Source organism: Cynoglossus semilaevis, chromosome 3 (genome assembly GCF_000523025.1).
Source record: "Cynoglossus semilaevis isolate Cse_v1.0 chromosome 3, Cse_v1.0, whole genome shotgun sequence".
NCBI lineage: Eukaryota > Metazoa > Chordata > Actinopteri > Pleuronectiformes > Cynoglossidae > Cynoglossus > Cynoglossus semilaevis.
In genome coordinates, this window is record NC_024309.1 from 8,404,267 (window position 1) to 8,424,998 (window position 20,732).

At 40.5% G+C, this 20,732-nt stretch overlaps 2 protein-coding genes across 9 annotated transcripts in view; both read left to right on the forward strand.

The window, feature by feature from the left end:
* The first annotated feature begins 3,312 nt into the window (after positions 1 to 3,312).
* On the forward strand, positions 3,313 to 17,430 carry LOC103377104 (kinesin-1 heavy chain). Of its 2 annotated transcripts, none has more exons than XM_008307757.3 (26): positions 3,313 to 5,435; positions 7,442 to 7,529; positions 7,857 to 7,930; positions 7,995 to 8,099; positions 8,194 to 8,242; positions 8,342 to 8,397; positions 8,759 to 8,846; positions 9,470 to 9,594; positions 9,856 to 9,960; positions 10,086 to 10,231; positions 10,324 to 10,472; positions 10,918 to 11,117; positions 11,467 to 11,535; positions 11,649 to 11,855; positions 11,950 to 12,093; positions 12,346 to 12,534; positions 12,707 to 12,824; positions 13,570 to 13,634; positions 13,861 to 13,970; positions 14,058 to 14,159; positions 14,351 to 14,411; positions 14,944 to 15,015; positions 15,848 to 15,952; positions 16,035 to 16,248; positions 16,470 to 16,527; positions 16,609 to 17,430. In XM_008307757.3, exons 1-26 carry the CDS (start codon positions 5,310 to 5,312, stop codon positions 16,613 to 16,615), a joined length of 2,832 nt encoding a protein of 943 aa, XP_008305979.1. In that variant the 5' UTR covers positions 3,313 to 5,309; the 3' UTR covers positions 16,616 to 17,430. The 2 variants fall into 2 exon arrangements, with proteins under 2 accessions (XP_008305979.1, XP_024910426.1); XM_025054658.1 differs by having other exon boundaries at positions 12,352 to 12,534.
* A 1,442-nt stretch (positions 17,431 to 18,872) lies between these two features.
* Positions 18,873 to 20,732, forward strand: part of LOC103377105 (rho GTPase-activating protein 12) — a 43,834-nt gene continuing 41,974 nt past the window's right edge. For 3 of the 7 annotated variants that reach the window (XM_017031783.2, XM_008307760.3, XM_017031784.2), the window contains exon 1: positions 18,874 to 19,049. The gene's annotated coding sequence lies outside the window, so the exon portion shown is untranslated. Of the gene's footprint in view, positions 19,050 to 20,732 lie in introns of all 7 variants that reach the window. The other 4 variants (XM_017031782.2, XM_017031785.2, XM_008307758.3 and 1 more) reach the window with 2 other exon arrangements.

Below are 20,732 nucleotides of genomic sequence, written 5' to 3' on the forward strand. Positions count from 1 at the left end.
GAGCATTTCACTTGATGAAAACAAATATCCTTTTGTCCACACGAGGGCATTGTTTTCTGCTTTGGCCTTTTAATAACATGCAGGCTGTAAATTATATCATCAAAAAAATGTACTTTTAAAAAGTCTTCCAAAATCTTTTTGCAATGAAAATGTAATGATAGTAGACGTGGGCATTCGTCTTCCGCTTTTTCCTCTGGTTTAGGAATACGACATCATCATGAACACGATGGATTTCTTTGTTAATTTCTATTTAATCATGATGTTAAATAGCAGCAACTTTTCTATCTGCAACCTTCCCTTTTCTTCATTGCTCCACTCAATGTCTTTGTTCGGTGAAAGTCATGCGATAGAGGCGTCATCAACCGTAGTACATGTGAAAAGGAATTATTTTAAAGAAGTAAAACTTGTGATTTTAAAAACACCTACGTGTGAACAAAACTTCAGTTGTACTCTTGCAGAAAGAGAAGTGAATACACCAGAACATGTACACTCACGGGAAAAAAAAGATTACAATCTGACCTGACATCAGATTATAGAAATCTATCGTTTTTGTTTTGTTTGTTTTTTTTTGTTATCACGGCCTAAATGTTGTGCCAAAATCTTCTTTATCTTTACTGAAAAACAACTCATCACTGATGCTTTTAGCTGAGGTCATGTGGTGCGTGTCATTTCTTTAGTTTCCTCTTTATCGTGCAACATTGTCGTCTGAACTTAATCAGCAGCGGGGCAGGCGGCTTCTGCTCAGACACAAAACAGGAAGATTTGAAATTTGTAATAGGCAGTGTTTGAACTTTTCTTCAACTTTCATTCAGGGCTGTCACGTGTCTTGGCTGTTCTACTGTAATATCAGAGATTCCCATGGATTGTCGACCAGGAACCTGTTATCCTGACAGTTTTGGAGGTCGTGATAACAGCAGTGTGTTATTGGTTTACTGACCTAAACACACAACTTTGAAACAGAAACTTTGAAAATACCACAGTTCACTGCGTAATATAATGTTTATATCTGCAAGAAAAATAGGCAAAATATAAAAGATGGGCATCCCCTCTGTCTTTCACATGAAGTTAATAATAAAACAATAATTTATAATTTTCTAATAATTTGCGGTGAACATATCGACTCTGCTCATCTGTCACTGTAGAAACAACAGTTTGACTGAAGCGAAGTCGAAGTCGTGGACGACCATCACTGACCTACAGCCAAATGATTGATTCTTTTTTAATTTTTTTTTTCATCCACGTCTGTGTCTTTCTGTGTGGTTTTAGGCTGCGCTCAAATACTAACTACGTAACGACTGCTGGAAATTAACCTGTGAAAATATTTTAAGACAGTGTGTGTGTGTGTGTGTGAGGATGCTTGTACACGTGTGGCTGACAAAATAAAACAAGTACTGTAAGTATTTATTTGTAGACACCCGGAAACTGCAATCCGTTTCAATGTGTGTAAAAGTATTTATTATGATTGTCTCTCTGGTTTTGCCGTTAAGGTTTTGCGAACAGACCTAGTGTGTGTTCAGGACGTCACAGCAGACAGAGGCTGAGGGTCCTGCAGGGTCCTCAGCCTGTTATTTGACAAATATTTACCAAAATAATCAGAGTTTGATTTTGTTGTGTACTGTTGTGAAAGGAGCTTTACAGTCAATGCATTTATTCACCATGCATCATTTTCAATCGGAGTAACACACACGCATCAATACATAGTGACAGTTCAGAGGTCATGCAGTGTCGTACAGTCACTACTGACCCAGATGTATTGACTCTTTCTACAGTGTGGCTAAAGCTGAGGTAAAATCCCTTCAAATACTTCAGTTTGTCCCTCTCATTGTCTATGTTTGAAAAGACAGAGAATATTAAAAGGAACTAGTTGTAAAGTGAAGATGAAACCATCAAAAACCAAGTGAAGTACATGTATGTCGTAGGAAACGCTGGACTTCCCACACTGACAACATCAAAACAAATATTAAACATTTATTGATATGTCAACAAATTGAACATTATTTTTTCTTCAAAACAGTAGTGCAGTAAAGTTAATCTTGAACTGGACATTTCAATGTCACGTGGGTGACTTTAGAAAACCATCAGAAAATGTCACATTAACAAAGTCTTTTCAGCTGAATTTCATCAATTAGTGGAAAAGTGGAGGTTCGTTGACACTGCAATGCTGCGTGTATTGGACAGGTGGCGACGATGATGACAGCATCTGATTCACACCACTGTGTATATGCACTGAATAGCACTGGATTAGTCCAGGATGAGGGTGAGTGAAATTTACCAGTCATTGTTTTACATGTATTGACTATGATTTTATTTTCAAAGTGTTCTTCTTAGGTTGAGACACAACATGTTAACAGTGCTTTGATGCTGTGTTACCACTGGCCCACAAAAACAAACCTGACAAAAACGCTCAACCTGGCTGTGATGCTGTTTTGTGACTGTATCCGATATTTATTGTGTGTTTGTATATTGTGGACGCATGTGGCCCTGTACATACTGAAACTTGAACTCTCAAATGCATATTTATGGGTCTCAGTTTAGAGAATGTACTCACTCTAGGAATACTTTATATATTTTGTATCCCTTCGAGGTGAGTTGCAGAGATAGTCGGATCCTAAAGTAAAATACCACGTTCTTTTCCCAACTTTGTTTCCAGGTTAATCGTGTGAACCCGTCTCAGAGTTTATGTTTTTTTAATGTGTGTGCGTGCGTGTGAGGAGGTTGACTGTGCATCTGCAACATAATCTACTGCTTCTGCACTTGCCTCATGCCGAGGCTTCTATTGAATAAAAACGTAACTGTATTCATTTTGATTCGATTTCGTTTCTTTAACATTGTTGTGTTGACTCTGGGAGTTAATATTTAGTTTATAATGTATTTAGTTTTTACTGTTAATGTGTAATGGTTTTTGACCGTACATCGTTTCTTCCACAGCTGCACGTCACACTGTTAGTGTCTGCTGACCCGTGCTGGCTGGTCTGCAAATTGCACAAAACCTCTTGAAAAGAACTCTTTTGGACAAAAGGTAAAATGTTTTGAAAATATCTAGTCCGGTCCAGTTTCCCCACATCATTCATGGTTAGCATTGAATCTAACCATGAATGATGACACTTCTGAACCTCCTGGAACCCAGAAGGACGTGAGCTGAAGAAATCAGCTAAAAGAAGTGAGCTAGTTAAGCATTGAATCTAACCATGAATGATGACCAGAGGAGAGCTACCAGTTAGAGCGCCCAAAGTGCAAGCGGTGCTTGCCACATGTTAACACAAATAAAAGCATTTTCCTTAAAAGTAGTGGTGGGCAAGAAAAGCCCAGATTTTCTTTAAAAGTAGTGGTGGGCAAGAAAAGCCTCCTGAAGCACTGAGGCTTTCTTAACTATTGTGCCGAAAAGGTGACGGTGACATCTGGTGGACAACTGAAGCCATAGCAACCTCTAAAGAGCAATCTGTCAACATTCAAACGTAACACAAAACCATAACAGACAGTTCATTTCAAACTGTACCACTCATTTCTCCTAAAGTCTATTTCAGTATAAGTACATAAGTCAGTGATTCACATTACAAGGTCTGTAGTATGGACAGATTGACCAACACACCTACTACTGTGTATCTTCTTATAACCCCCAGCAAATTGTCAATGTTTACTTCAGTTTACACATACTTGTATAACAAACTATCAATAATAATAATATTCAAATACATGTATCATTCACTTATTTCTGATGTTCTACTTTGGAGCTGGGGTTTCAAGCACAAATGACTGGAGGGTCACCTCACAATTCCATACATTCCAGACATATAAACAAATCCAAGAGTTAGAAGGAAAACAATAACTCTTTTCTTTGTTGAAGACTTCTGTTAGCCAACTGGACATGAAATTTTCACTCAACAGTGGAGGTGGGCTAGGACAGGGGATTACAACGACCCATCAAACTTATAATGACTGTTAACATGACTCCAACGGCCCACCCAACAGGGTATATTTGCTGTATTCCCCTCCACCAGTTAGAACTGAAGAAGCCTCTTGGATGAGAAGCAAAACGTCTTCTTGAGAAAATTTCACATCCAGTTGCCTAACGGAACTCTTCAACCTTGACTATGACCTGGATGACTTTATTATTTAATTTTAAGGTTGAGAACAAAACTCTTCTCTGGCCGTTCTCTCCTTTCTTTTACGATATTAATTTGTTTATGTTGCGCGTGACGATTACCTACCCATCTGTGGATCCCTCAGGTCGAACAAGTTCATTCAGAAACACTGCCAGCCCATCTGCTTGTCTGTGGAAAACATCATGATTTTGCCGCTGAATTCGAACCCATGTGTTCTGACGGACTAAAGACTTAAGGACTAAAGAAGGGACAAAGAGCAAAAATTAAACACCAAAATATAAAACACTTGAGAAGAAATTATCCAAAATACATTTAAACAGTCATACACTAATGTCTGCTGGAACCGCCTATAAAGCTAACTTTTTTTATTTCATTATTTGAATATAATATTAAAATTTGTGCGCATAAAATACATTTAAATATACAAATTTAAATAACATAAAATCCTCCTTATGGATTATAATAAATATACCAAACTGAACATTTCCTTCAATATAATTATTTTTAATATTTACTCTTGTGTATCCTGAAGTGCCTTTAAGTACCCCTAGTGGTACACGTATCTCCATTTGAGCACCACTGCCATAGCCCAGTGTAGAAAGTTGTTTAGCATTGAATTCAGTTTTATGTGACCTTCATCGTGTGACCTGTTCAAGAACGGGTTGCCAACATGAGTAGTTTGGATAAAGCAGAAAAATCTATGCTCAGACAGAAAAAAGTCACATTCAAATGTACACACTTTGAGTTATTATTCCACAAATATGACCTACATGATCACAGGAATTCAACATGACCCTATGAATAGCACTCATCCACTGGAATCATCGCTTGGGATCCAACAAAGGAGTTCTGTGTTGGATGTTTCGGTGTTAAACTTCTTTTTCTCCTCTCTGCCTCCACCATTCACTACACTACACAAGCTCACTGTATAAATTCAGGCTTGTGTTGTATAATTCGTAACACAACAGTAAATAAATGAGCAGTTTTGATTTTTGTCAGCTTGGATAATAATTGTTTTAAAGGACTACTCCAGACTCAGTGGACGAGGAGCAGCAGCATCTGTATGAGGGGCGCGGCCTCCTACTGGCTGCTGCTGCTGCTGCTGCTTCACTCATAGCTTGGGCGCTTCATCCATTCACCCATCCTTCCATTCAGCCATCCACCCATCCTTCCGTCCACCCATCCATCCAAAGCGGAGACTGAGAGATGGGGGACGCGGCCCAGTGTAACATCAAGGTGGTGTGTCGTTTCAGGCCGCTGAACAGTTCTGAGGTGGCCCGTGGAGACAAGTACATCCCGAAATTTAAGGGCAATGACTGCGTGCAGATCGCGGTGAGTGTGAACTTCGGTAAACCATATGCTTTTTTTAAATCAATGTTTGTAAACGTACATCGAAGACACTAAACTCGATCCGTCGACAAAATAAATCAGTTATTTTGTCACATCTCAAATATAAACATATTTACGCACAAATAGTGAGTGACGGTGGGGTTTTTTTTTTTTTGTCGTCCTCTGTGTCTATTAAAAAGAATTCTGACAATTAATGACTTGTGTGCCTTAAATGAAATATTATTTATCATTGTAATACAGATCTAATAATTACGGGTAGAGGTAAAGTTGTGCGTAACGGGACATTTTGCGCTTTTACGCACAAGCGAATCCTGGTTGTTAAAGTACTCTGACATTTAAACGTCTCATGAGCTCAACGTAAGTTTTAATCGCACTGGATTTTTTAAGTGCGCGATGTTTTTGTTATAAAGGGAAAGCTTCTCGTTGTTTGCGGTCGGTTGCATTGCTATCTTTTTTAAATAAAGGAATTATGAATACCTAGTAGTATTCCACGTTTACTGGAGCCTCTGTGTATTTTAGGGTCTGGCCTACCGTACTCATGTTTTGGACTTAAGTTATACTGTTATACTGAGTATTAGAATATCAGACTTGAACTTGGACTCGGCTCAAAAGTCTGCAAAGATATTTTGCACTTTCTTCAATTAAGATTAACAAGTCCTTTATTCAAGTCCTTCAGCCAACTGATATTATCGCCCGATATTTTTGCATATTATGTAATACACTGGTTAATAGCTAGTAGCTAGTAGTAAAATAGTTTTGGGGACAAACGGCTGTATATTAAAGTGAAGGTCACTAGATGGCAGCATTGTAGCTCATTTAATTAATCGCATACTCATACAGTATTTTGTACGGATAAATAAATACATTTTACCAGGCCTATATCAGTATCAATAGTAATTGGAATTGAAGATTTAAGTGTTTGGACAATATTTGGATATATTATAATAATATTTGGCATTTTGGATATCGGCAAAAAGTTAATATCGGACATCCCTCCATATTTTATAAAATCTCAACTTTCAGTGACTTAATTTAATAAAGCATAAGCACAGGTTTAAAATAATTTCATAAAGTCGTGTCACCGTCCACTGTTAGAATTCTTTTTTAAAACTCCTTCAATACACATACAGTACGTAGTGTAAATGAGACCAACTGAACACAGTTCACACACTGACATAGGTTTTTTTGCCAGAAGCCAGTCATTAGCTGATGTTAGTGGACACCAGTGCAGCGAGCTGTTGCTCTGCTATAGGGCAAAATAAGTGACGCTTTGATGCACAGCCACTGGGAGCGATGGAAATTGTGACTTCCTGAGGATTTCCTAGTAAAAATCTCCTCTCCATTTCTTTTAATTGCAATTGGGCCACATGCTCTCATGACGATCATGGTTTTAATACCGTTAGGCTGGATAACAATCAACACAATGTAAAATGTCTTCACGTGCATAAATAAAATGGTTTAATAACAATTGGTAGCATTAAGAAGTCAGTGTTAGAAATTAAGAAGTAAATAAAATTGTCATTTACACCCATCAGTTTGCAGATTGTAAAGAGCAATAAAAACATGATCAGGAGTCATTAAATAATTCAATAAATACTACGATCCCACAGGGGGCATTGTCACGCAAGATGGTCCCGGTTTTAAAATCCAACTAGTCTCCAAATCCCAATGTTTCTGTTAGCATTGCACTCGCCATCTAATTTTAGCACCACACTGATTTGCTGTAACAATAAAAACTGTGTTTTCAGCCTTAAGCAAGAGAAGTGATCCAGAGAAATGTTGTCTTAATAACGAGACTTTTTATAAAGACAAACTTGAGTCTGCAGTTTTCTGACTGTATCAGACACATTAGTGTCCATACACGTACACATTACTTCACTGACTTGATGTTATTATATATATATATATATATATATATATATATATATATATGTGATAAAAATGAATTCCTGTTTCTGTTTAAAACATTTCAAATATCTTTCCCACAGGGTAAACCGTACTACTTTGATCTTGTATTCCAGTCCGACACCACTCAGGTGCAGTTCTACGAAGCGGTGGCTCAGAAGATCGTTAAAGGTAATTGATCCATTAATAGCCTCATTAAACACCTTCACTGTGTAAGGCCAGGGACAACCGCTACAAATAAACAAACCATTTATTCTTAAAAGCCTGTTAAATTATCTGCAGGTATATGCAATATGTTTAGGTTGTGTTACTATTCAAAAATGGCTGATCACCAGTGCACTACTCTTCCGGACAATCAGTATGTTTGCTAAAACATGAACTTAAGTGGTCTTGAACAGGTATTTACTGCTGTGAGCAGGAAGTTTGAAGAGTCACTCTCTGATTGGCTGACCGAAAATGCCTCCAAAGCTAATTTCTCTGTGTCTGCTCTGCGTGCAGATGTGCTGGAGGGATACAACGGAACGATATTTGCCTATGGGCAGACGTCCTCGGGCAAAACTCACACCATGGAGGTAACATGGATGTTTACACACTGGGGTGTTTTTATGATGTTTTCTCACCGTTCTTCTCCTACAGGGGAACCTCCACAATCCAGACATGATGGGAATCATTCCCAGAATTGTTCACGACATCTTCAATCACATCCATTCCATGGATGAGAACCTGGAGTTACATATCAAAGTATGTTTCCTCTCTCGATCCAATGCCTCCAGTCTATGTTTCAGTGCCACAGCGAGTGTTGGTTAAAGTCTTATCAGGGCTTTTTGCCTCACAGGTTTCCTATTTTGAAATTTATTTAGACAAAATCCGGGACCTGTTGGACGGTACGTTTTCCCTTTCCTTCCAATCTTTAATCATTCAGGCCGCCTGGTGGCAACTTTTATTTATACTATTCTAATAATTTTCCATTTTTTTCTGAACAGTATCAAAGAGGAACCTCTCTGTACACGAGGATAAAAACAGAGTGCCCTTTGTCAAGGTGAGACGTGGAGGTTTAACGTCACGATGAGCAGTTTTATTTTTAGGTGTGAACATTCTTTCAGTTTCACGGTGCCACAGTCACAAGTTGCTCCCCTTCCTCCTGTAATGCATTAGCTATGAACGTTATAAAGGAGCACACGTTGGGACAACAGCTCCACTGTGGTCCTCAGAGGACTCACGGTGGTCTTCATGTAATCTCCTGACATTAATTAATGGTTAATTGATTTTTAAATGTATTCAAGTTTACTTTATAATTATAAAGAAGAGGGAGACAGGATCAGTTAATAAGCAAGTAAGTCCTTTGTGAAGCCGTCCCTCCTCCTTAACACAGCGTCTCCTTGTGATGCATATGTCCCCAGGGGTGTACTGAGCGTTTTGTGTGCAGTCCTCAGGAGGTCATGGACGCCATAGATGAAGGAAAAAACAACAGACACGTGGCTGTCACAAGTAAGTTCATACACTGGGCTCTTCTCATGGGTTCCGTCCCGCTGAGTCTCCTGACCGCAGCCCGTCTCCCACAAGCAAAAAGACTGCAACTCAACACATCGTCAGAGATGTGAGAAAGAGGAGGAATTAATTCAAACGGTGGTTCACGGACTTTTTACAGGGCACCGTACTACCACTGAAGTCATGGAACGCTCCGAGAACCACAGGCACGACAGACAGACAGCCAATCACTAAAAAAGAGGATAATTTACTTGGTTACTTTAATAATAGTCTTTTTTGGTTCTTATTGTTTTGTATCTATATTATTTTACTAACAGAGTAGGAAAAAATATTTTCCCACGTACCACGCACTCACTTTGGATGACTGGATTGGAGTAGCGTGATTGGATGATCAGACTCCTTTTTCCCTGAAAGCTGACCTGGTCCTTGAGCATGAACGAAACACAATCAATATTCTTTATCTCATCGAACAGATCTCACATTTGATCTCACATGTGAAATGAATTCTCTCCATCATTTACTGTCCCAGCAGCTTGGACACTTTTTTATAATCACTTTCACAACAACAGTGGATAATATTGATGTTATGTGTGTCTTAATGTATGTGTGTGTGTGTGTTTCAGACATGAATGAACACAGTTCCAGAAGTCACAGCATTTTCCTCATCAACATCAAACAGGAAAACACTCAGACTGAGCAGAAAATGACGGGAAAACTCTACCTGGTTGATCTGGCTGGGTGCGAAAAAGTATGTCTCTCTCTCTCTCTCTAACCCTCACCCTCTCTCTATCTATCTCTCGCTCTATAGTATATTAATATCTTCACCCTGACATATATAGGATACTGTACATTTCAGGGGATACATGAGTAACATGATTTAGTTTTCCCAAATTTTCCAATGACCTGTTATTCCTTATCCAATCTTTACTTTATAGTTTAAAGTGTCAGGAAAATATTGAGTTAACTTATGCCATGTACTAGGTATGTACTGTATAATGTCTCCTCACAGGTGGGTAAGACGGGAGCGGAGGGCACAGTGTTGGATGAAGCTAAGATGATCAACAAGTCGTTGTCTGCACTTGGAATCGTCATCTCAGCTCTGGCGGAGGGATCGGTGAGACACTTTTTCAGTTTGAGGCTTTTTTTGACAGTATCTTATAACTACACTGTGTAGCCAAAAGTACATGAACTTAAGGATTTCAACCCCATCAGTCATACTCTACCTGTATCCTCTGTCAGGCCTACGTTCCATACAGAGACAGTAAAATGACCAGGATCCTGCAGGACTCATTAGGCGGGAACTGTCGGACCACCATGGTCATCTGCTGCTCGCCCTCGTCCTTTAATGACGCAGAGACCAAAACGACACTGCAGTTTGGACAACGGTACACACACCACAGCTTGGTAGATAACGGCAGGCCTTCCTTCCAAGCTGAAGGCCTAAACCAGTAACCATGACATGACTCTGCTTCACCAGGGCAAAGACTATAAAGAACAATGTGTGTTTGAACGTGGAGCTGACCGCAGAGCAGTGGAAGAGCAAGTGGGAGAAAGAAAGGGAAAGAAACAAGACGCTGAAGAACTCAGTCATCTTGTTGGAGAATGAGGTCAACCGGTGGAGGAATGGTGAGAAAGAGAAGTTTCAACTTTAAACTTTATTTAGGTATAGAGCATTTTTCATACATGGATGTCACACGAAATGTGCTGTACAGATATAGTTTGGCCTTCAAGACATCTATCCATCCATCCTTCCATCCATCCGTCCATCCATCCATCCATCCATCCATCCAAACACCCATAATATCCAATAACAGAGGCCTTGTATGCACACACAGTACATACTGACTAACTGGAGAGACCAGTGTCTTTGTGTCACACGACAGCAGATATCGCAGCTCTTCTCTGCCCTAGTTTCCACCATTTCCAAGATCAGAGATAATTATTTTAACCAGAGCAAAAATGTGGGGCAGATTTTTAAAGTAGAATATGGAGAAGTGTTGTTGATGAGGTGGGATTCAAACATTTTGGATTACATACACACATAGATGATCGTCTCTTTTTTCCCTGACAGGGGAACGTGTTCCTGCAGAAGAACAGTTTGATAAGGAGAAGGCCAAAGCGGAGGTCCTGGACCTGGACAGTGCCGTCAACAACGAGAAGCCAGCTCCCACAGCAGCTCTCAGCAGCCTGCCCGTGGTCCAGTTCACAGACGCAGAGAAGGAGAAGTGTGCAGCAGAGATGGCCAAGTTGTACAAAGAGATGGATGACAAGGTGAACAGCTGACCCTGGTCTGAAGAGGAACTGATGAACTGTAACTGTACATGTGACACTGCTGACACACATGGTTGTTGACACGTGTAACGTGATGTTATTGGTCAGAGATGAATTGACTTGATGTAAAAATGCATTAACTTTTGACTGTGACCAAAGTTTTTGATTTTAAAGTTATTTGTCATTACATTATAAAAACAGGTCAGTATGAAAACGTATAAAATACTAGTGCTCTGTCTTATTTGCATTGTTTCTTTGAGCCAGCAGAGGGCGCAGACTTGCAGTGAAAGTGGATGAAGGATTTCTTCTGTCTTTCTCTAATCTCTCCTTTCTTTTTTGTCACCTTCAGGATGAAGAGATTAACCAACAGTCTCAGTTGTTGGAGACACTGAAGCAGCAGATGTTGGACCAAGAGGAGGTGACACATTTGCCCTTCCTTTATATTTACTGCCTTTTTCCTCCCCCCTCCAACCCTATCTCACTGGCAAAAATTAGAGAGTAAATACATTTCTTTATCTACTTTCTCCACAGCTTTTGACTTCCTCCCGCCGCGACCACGACAACCTTCAGACGGAACTAAACCGGCTGCTGTCAGAGAACGAGGCCTCTAAGGAGGAGGTGAAGGAGGTGCTGCAAGCTCTGGAGGAGCTAGCCGTCAACTATGACCAGAAGAGCCAGGAGGTAGAGGACAAAACGAAAGAGTTTGAGGCCCTCAGTGAGGAGCTGAACCGGAAATCGGTAAATACATTTTCCTTTCTACACGCTGCGGAAGCGTTGACATCGCAGCCAACATTTTGTTACAACAGTGTTTGTGGTCAACATCTACCACCAGAGCTCTTTGGCCTCCATTGACTCTGAGCTGCAGAAGCTGAAGGAAATGACCAACCACCAGAAGAAGAGGGTCAATGAGATGATGTCATCATTACTGAAAGACCTGGCTGAGATCGGCATCGCTGTGGGAAACAACGACATCAAGGTCAACAGTCTTGGTCTTAATCTGGTGTTTGCCTAACATGAAATAAAAACAAAAATTAAAAAAATGTCAGTGTTTTTGTTACTGATGTCTGGCAATCGTAACAAGATCACAGGTTACATGTTCAGCATGACTAACATGAAATAAAAACAAAAATTAAAAAAATGTCAGTGTTTTTGTTACTGATGTCTGGCAATCGTAACAAGACCGGATCCATTCAAGTACAGGGAAATAAGAATGTTTTTGTCTCCTCAGCAACAGGAGGGCAGTGGTCACATCGATGAAGAGTTCACCGTAGCTCGACTCTACATCAGTAAAATGAAGTCTGAGGTGAAGACAATGGTGAAGCGCAGCAAACAGCTGGAGAGCTCCCAGGCTGAGAGCACCCAGAAGATGGCTGAGGCAGAGAGAGAGCTGACCACCTGCCAGCTGCGCATCTCCCAGGTAACAGCTGCCCGCCGCTCCCTCCGCCATCATGTCGCCATGGTGACACATGTAGCATTTAACTAAAAACCCAGATCGTTTGTTTTTAATTAAACAGCAGCTCCACCTGCTGACTCTGTGGGTTTAACCACGTTGGATTCTTAATGATTTGTTCTCGTCTGTCTTCGTGCAGCATGAAGCTAAAATCAAGTCTCTGTCAGACTGCCTCCTGAATGTAGAGCAGAGGAAAAGACAGCTGGAGGACACGGTAGACTCTCTCAATGAGGAAATAGTCAGGATCAACGCTGAAGGTGAGCACAACTGACTGTGGCTCGGCCTCAGTTAGGAAGCTTTGAAAGGTTCAGTGGTTCAATGGAGAACAAAAGTAGAACATCCAGAAGTTGATGCAACAGATGGTGCGCTTTAGTGACCCCTGAGGGAACAAGTGCAGCAGTGACACTACTTTACTGAGGGTCACAGAGGTTTGAAAGTGTTTTTGATTCAGTTACATACTGTATACTAGTACTATTTCAAAATTTTCAAAGGGATTATAAAGATGCAGGGATGATAATTGAAGCTAATGATAAAGGCTGACAACCATGACATTGGTTTATAATTTTACTTGACAAAACTACAACAAACAGAGACCAGGAAAAGCAGGAACGATCCCAGTTTCCTGCTTCAATTTTCTTAACGTATGTAAACAGCACACAATAGAAAATCTATGTGTCTTTAATGAGAGGCTTTGAACAGGCGGGAATGACAGTGGGGCACTAATCAGTTCATTCAGTGAGTTAATCAGACTATGATAAGAGTTAGATTTAGAGTTAGAGTTTCGTTTGACCTTTTGAACTCCTCATCAACTTCAGTCCACATCTAAGCCAGTGTCCTTTTGCTATCTTTTCCCTACTTATTTGGTTTTTGTTTCTCATGGTGTCGGGGTGCACAGGATAAAAAGACCGTAAGCCGATACATGGACACAGACAATTTGGTTAGGAAGCTTTGGTAGATTGTAATTCATCTTTGATGTTGTGTTTGTCATGTATTTTCCTGCAGAGAAAGTAAATGCAATGGAGAAGAAGTCTGTCAAAGAAGTAAAGATCCCAGGATTACGCTTCAAGGTACAGTTTCCATCCTTGTATTGTTTTTAGCAGCTAGCTGTGAAAAAAGACATGGACTCTAAATGCAACTAATATTATAGTAGGGTTAACTCACCCTAAACTACTGTTAAAGGAATGTGCTGAAATGTCAATTGAATTAGTTTTTTCGTTGTGCAACTTTGAGATGATGAGATTAAAATTTGAAAATTGTTCGATTTAATTGATTTTTTTGCTGCTGTCCAATCAGGATGTTGTGGAGAAGCAGATCCAGTCCCACAAAGAGGCTCACAAGAGGCAGATCAGCAGCCTGAGAGACGAGCTGGACAGCAAGGAGAAACTCATCACAGAGTTGCAGGAGTAAGACAGCATCACTTAGTAGGTCTCTGCCTCAGTGATACTCACAGCCCACGTCTGACTGTGACTCTGCTGCTGACATGTGTGCAGTCTGAACCAGGAGATCATGCTGGAGCAGGAGAGGCTGAAAGTGGAGCATGAGAAACTGCGGGCCACCGACCAGGAGAAGAGCCGTCAGCTGCAGGAGCTAACGTAGTAGTCTGCCTTATACAGATAGATATTATGAAGTACCTGCTAGTGATGAAATGAGGAAAATATAAACCTGTTCAGCAGTTGTTGGTTTTATTTGATTAGATATGTCATACGGTATAAGTCTGTTGTTTCCCTTAATTGTTTCCCTTAATATTCTGTGCGTTGAGTAACATCCATGTCGTACTGTGCAGGGAGCTGCTGGAAAAACAGGAGCAGGCCAGTCAGGACCTGAAAGGACTGGAGGAAACAGTGGTTAGTGGTTGCAGTTTTTATTCAAATATATATGTGGACGAGTGTTAATTTAACCCAGATGACACAAATAATTCTGTAAATACTTCCCCCCCAGATATCCAATATGAACTGTATATGCAAATTTATTTAGAAATATATTTTTTCCTAACTTTATTTAAAGCCACTAAATAAAAAGGTCACAAAAAGTAAATGTAATGAAATAGAGTAGAGTAGAGTAGGGCTTTATTCATCCCCCTTGGGGGAAACATACTAAGTATGTTTCCCCCAATATAAATATAACGATGTACTCCCAGTTTACTCCTTAGTGTGAAAATGTGGCCTGTTTAGTTGAACACATAGCTGATATACCTGCAGGAATTGAAGAAAGACGCACAGGAAGAGTATTTGATTGTTCTGCCTGTCACTATTGCGTTGAGGAATTTAATAAATATAAGCTTGAGCTTGTTTGTTTTCTCTTGTTTATATATAACTGGGAGCTTTAATAGTAAAATGTTTCTGAGCACTGTTTTGTTTTTGTTTTCCCCCCACACAGACGCGGGAGCTGCAGACGCTTCACAGCCTGAGGAGACTATTTGTCCAAGACTTATCGACAAGAGTCAAAAAGGTAAAACCTCTTAGTTCAAGAGTTTAAATATGACCCAGGATGAATCTGAAGTAAAATCACACGTGCTGTTGTTGCTCCAGTCAACTGATTTCCCACTGTAATGAAATGAGCAGCCCCACAACTCGCCCTCACTTCCCTGCCTGTAATTTGCACCATGTTGAAATTTTAATGAATTCAGTGAATGTAACACAAAGAGTCTGCAATAAGTAGGTCATCTGAGTCTTCAAAGGCAGCAAAAGAAAATTAGGATCCTAAGTGTCGGTTCAATTCCTGCCCTCAGCCCTGAGTCTAAACTAAATCTGTGTTTTAAGTTGTTTCTGAAACCTTATAATATATGTTACTTTATGTATTTGTAAGATTATTTTTAAACACATACATATATACTGTAGTTCACCAAATAAGTGGTTTAATCCTGTAGTTCCTAAAGTGGGAACCATCTGAACTTGTTTTTTAGACCAAAGACATTCAAACTGATGGAGAGACCCTGACCATATATACAGTATAAACCAGGGTTTTAATTCCAGCTGGGGCTAATGTTGTGCCACTACGATTTATATAGCTAACATACCTTGTTGTCTTGCACAGTATATTAATATATCAGGATTAACATCAATGTGCTATTTAAAACATTTCAATTGGTGGGGAAAAAAGAGTCTAATTCACAACCCTCTATGCAGTACCTCTTCATAACCACTAGAGGTAGCAAAACCCCCTGTTGAAGGCCTATGTTATACAGTATTTTCAGTTCTTTTTTATCCTCCTTATCTGTGGTGAGTTGGATAAAGTTGTGGTGTTTTTATTCTTCTTTATGTTCATTTCCCTTGTTTTCCAGAATGCTCAAAAAGACCCAGAGGAGATGGAGATCACCGTGGCCCAGAAACAGAAAATCAGTTTCTTGGAGAACAACCTTGAGCAGTTGTCTAAAGTTCATAAGCAGGTAAAGGTTGCACAAAGATAATTGCACTACAGAATGAAAAATAAAAACAAACCCTAAAGTCATCCTGGTTCATTGTGTGCAGCTGCTGCGTGACAATGCTGACCTCCACTGTGAGATTCCTAAGATGGAGAAGCGTCTGCGGGCCACTGCTGAGCGGGTCAAATCCCTGGAGGCTGCTTTAAAGGAGGCCAAAGAGAACGCTGCCCGTGACAGGAAGCGCTATGAGCAGGAGGTGGAGCGGATAAAGGAGACGATCAAAATCCAGAGTGTGAATCGCAAAGCTTCAGCTCATATAGGTGAGTCCAAATACCAAGTCTAAATACTATTAAAGTAGTACAGTACGAAGTACTAGGGATACATGAATTCATTTTACCAATACATTTTAAAGCTAGCACTACAGTATAGGGAATATAAATAAATAAGTCATTCTTCAACACTTGTACCTCCTGGTCATTAACACTATACTGTGTGTCGTTTGTTGTTTGTCATGTTAATATCTTCTCTGTGTCTCAACCAGCCAAGCCCATCAGACCAGGACAGCTACCCGGTGCTCCTCTGGTCCCCAATGCCAACAGGTCTAGCCTATATGTCATCTTCATACATTTGTCATTTATGATCAGCATCCACATGTTACCTGTTTTATTTTTTCTAAACAGCTCCTGAGAATTCCATCAAACATGCCTCAAGCCAAGGACCAGAGCTCTGATCTTCCATCTGGAGCTGCTGCAGGAATCTGCCACACTGTAGACAGACAGACAGAGAGAGAGAGAGAGAGAGAGAGAGAAAGAGAGAGAGAGAGAGAGTGGGGTGTGGTTGAAAAAGAGAGATAAAGAAGGTATAAGTGAGAAAAAAAGTGATAATGTTCATTTGAAGCCAAGATATATTTATTGCCTTGTGTCTTTAGTGGTGTTTAACTGACTCACAGAACAAAGAACTGGACAGAGAGAGAGAGAGAGAGAATAACCCTTTTCTCTAATATTTGTTTCTCCAGAATTGTACTTGTTTTCACATAGTTGCAGGTTCTGACTGTGTGCAGATGAGAGTACAGTCCATGTCCATCACAAGCATTAGTTTTTTCGATTTTTAAAGTTTTTCTGCTCCGTCTTTAAAACAACACTCCATGTCCTAAACGGCTTTTGACTTTTTTTAAACTCATGTCAGAAAGCTGTGGGACCGAAGCTCCTTTATATGTTAACTTTATTTCGTAAATATCTCCAGTATGACGTTAGCGAACTTTCTTTATTATTATTTATTACCACTAGCCTTTCTGAATAACTGTAACTGAGTGAATATGATTATCGTAGATATGAGACACTACTGCAAACACCCAGATCAACAAGCTCAGGCGTTTCACAGGACTGTCAGTGAAGGGTCAACGCCTTTAGCAAGTCTACAAAAAAGTTAATACATAATACAACAATAGTAAAGATTTTGTTTTGTTTTAAATATCAGAGTTAATAAACCGAGACAAGAACAAGTGTGGTGTGTTTGTCTTTGTAGACCAGCAGCTGTGAGGTATGGCTGGCATCAGAGAAAGAAAGAAACAAACAAAAAATTATATCTCAGTCCATCACAGGGTCACAAAGACCCAATTTACACTCACATTCATAACTATGCTTAATTAAGCTTCAAATTGACTTGCAATTACTGTGGTAAAAACAGTGTAACAAAAAAGCCATATTATTATAATATTTTTTTTTTTTAAGAATCTCAACCCTTAAAGAATCAGTTCTTATCAGTGCCTGTCACTCGCCCATCACGGGGTGTGTCGTGTGTGTGTGCTTCTACACAAAATGTCTTTCTTCAAACACAATAAGAAATAAAATATTTAAATTTTATGACGGGTATTCATTCATTATTCTTCCCTCTGCAGCCTTGGTGCCTGAGGCTGATTTCAGTGTCCTCTGAAGCCAGTGTTCTTGGATCATCTCAGCACTAAATCATTCATGTTGCTGCTTGGAAGGAGGAGACTCCCTGAGAGGAGGCTGTGGAGGGGGTTACTGTTTACCCTGCATAATTATATTGGCCAACATGGCTTAAATAGTGTGAGGTTTTAATACAAATAGTATACTAGTGAGAACCAGGAGACACTGGGTTGTTGGTTATTTATTGGAGGGATATCTAAGGAATAAAACAGACTTTAAAGATTTTAAATATCCAGGGTTCTCTGGGGCCTCTTTGAGCACCGTGTGGGTTTCTGGAACAGTTCTGGGCGTGCTGTAAGGTGCAAGAAGAAGAAAGTAAACAGCGTTTGTTGGGTTGTTTAACAGAGGAGACAAGTGACAAGTTTGAAAGAGATAAAGCTGAGACAAACCGGAAACTGCGTAAATTTACTTTCACAACAAACGCCGATCTATTTATTCAGCATACACTGCTGATGCGGCAGTTCGGATGATATGAAACATTTCCATCTACATACTTTTAACAAGAGAATGTGGAAAATATATAATCGTTTTTTTAAAGATTTCATTAAGAAAATAAAAAAGGATGATAAAACAAAAACAAAGGAAAAACACCCTCTTAATACCGAAATATTTAATGATGTATAAATGTGTGAAGTGTTGGAATACTGCAAAAAAAAGTAGAGAAAAAGTAGAGACTGATTTAAAAAATGTGTCGGAATAATGTAAAATGTAAACAATATTTATCGGAAATGTGTCAGTATTTTGAAAAATATAAATATTCATTCATTATCAGAAAATATTTGCATATTATTAAATGTAAACACTGGTCACGGGACAAATATAAGATACGTGTGAAATGTAAACATCAATTATCAAAAATGGGTCTGAATAATGTCGGTGTTTTATTTGCTACGCCACTTCTGCTCATTTGTCTTGCAGGGTGTTTTGTTTGCAGCTACTTTTACTTTTACTTTAAAGGTCATAGGCGGATGTGCGTCACAATATCGCTACATCTGACTTGACTGTACTCTGAGAGGAGGGGGACTGGGAACAAACCAGGGAGTGAGAGAGTGAGTGGAGTTTAGAGACAGGTCTGCGGCTGCTGCAGCTGTGGACACTCACGGACTCACTGTTTGCAGCCGCTGCTCTCAGAGCACAGAAGACAAGGACAGACTCCGCTGCAGTGTTTACAGGTTGGTGCAATTCATCCCAGTCCACTGTCTCCCCTCTCCTGCTCACACTCCCTCTCACTCCCGCAGACTATTGGCTTGTGTCGGACTTACTTTGTTGCCATGCACGCTGTTGCAGACAGGACGCTTTGTATTTCAGTCAACCTGCAGCGTTTTTGTTTCCGAGCTCCGCTGCTCTGGGATTGTTTTCAAAACAAATGTTGCAAACCACAGTTGTTGTTTGTTTTTAAATGTTCGTACCGAGGAGCGACGTGTTTACAGTTAGGTAATTAAACATTCCACGTGATAGCATCGGATTTGCGGAGCTCATTTCCTCACAGTGTTTGGCAATTTGTAGCCGCGCTGGGAGGTCTTCCCCAGGCAGGCAGGCAGGCGAGTCCCTGACCGACCCTTCCCTCGCTCCCGGGGAACCTGGGATAATGTCGGGGTAGCTTTGTTTTTAAAGCACATGGATTAAAGCCCTTTGTTTTGTATTTCTCCAGCCTGTTTTCCAGTGTGTGTGCGCGCGCGCGCGTGCGAATGTATGTGCGTGTGTGCAGGACCCTGCCCCCCACCCATGTCCTCCCTCCCATTCACCTCCACCCCGGGCTGCATGCTGTCTGTGGCGACACCGCGCACATGCACGCACGCACACATCAGAGTGAGCAGAGGCTGCTGTTCCCACAGCAGCAGCAGCAGCTACTGCATGAGTGGATGCTGCTGCTGCTGCTCGGCCACATCTGTTTTAAATGAAGAGCAGGGACAAAGGCTCAGGAGCCTCAGCATCTGGTCTGCAGATCAACACGCGCGTAAATACACAGGTTGTGATCTGTGAGTGTGTGTGTTTGGCCCTTGTTGCTGATGTTATACTGTTGTCTCATGTTGCCAACTGGTCCAGTGTTTAATAACATTGATTTCTACATGTTGCACTCTGCACCACAAACAGTGGGACGCCAGCAGCAGGACTGTGTGCAGTGATTTAAACACCACATGTACTGGGATATAATGCTAATCAATAAGCTGTGAATCTTCTGGTCTGCTGACAGTTCCTTTGGGTAAACATGAGGCAGCAATTCACCATTTTCTTCAGGTTATTTCCCCTGGTAGCCAAAGCACCAACGGAGACCAGGTTTTGCAGTTGGATAATAATCTTCTTTTGTATCAAAGGCAGAAGAAAACAAAAGGTGTTATCAAAAGAGGCTTAAAAATATGAAAAGATTGTTCTAGAGTCAAAGGCAGCTGGATCCAGAGTTCATGGGCTGCAGGTGCAAAGTCCCGCTCCCCTCTGAGCATTATTCTGGGCTTGGGGACAAGACTAAGTGTCTACTAACTGTCATTTTGTCTCAAGACACCTCCCTCGGTGGATGAAATTAGATTAGCCCCGCGGTTACAGCCGCACATATAAATAACAGCAGCACAAATGACAGCAATCAGAGGAAAAGGAACCAGCGATGATCGTCTCCACTCGGCAACAAGTTGGCTGCTGCCCTCCTCACCTCACAAACTCAACTGCAGTCAGATTTATTCTCCCGTCGTCTCTCAGCTTGGCCACCTGCCAAAACTCTGCACAGATACTAGACTTGATAAAACTGAAGGAAGGTGGGAGACCAGTTTTATTGTGTCTACGAGTCGGTTTCAATCTGTGATTAACAGCCACTCTGTCACCATGACTCTCATTTGAAATCTGCCGGGGCCAGTCGGATCATG

What these genes read in the sequence shown, in the direction of transcription:
- LOC103377104 (XM_008307757.3), top strand. Translation starts at nt 5,310, where the DNA reads ATGGGGGACGCGGCCCAGTGTAACATCAAGGTGGTGTGTCGTTTCAGG. An exon ending in ACCTGGAGTTACATATCAAA is followed by an intron (nt 8,100 to 8,193) that starts GTATGTTTCCTC and finishes TTTGCCTCACAG; the next exon opens with GTTTCCTATTTTGAAATTTA. An exon ending in CAGCTCTGGCGGAGGGATCG is followed by an intron (nt 9,961 to 10,085) that starts GTGAGACACTTT and finishes ATCCTCTGTCAG; the next exon opens with GCCTACGTTCCATACAGAGA.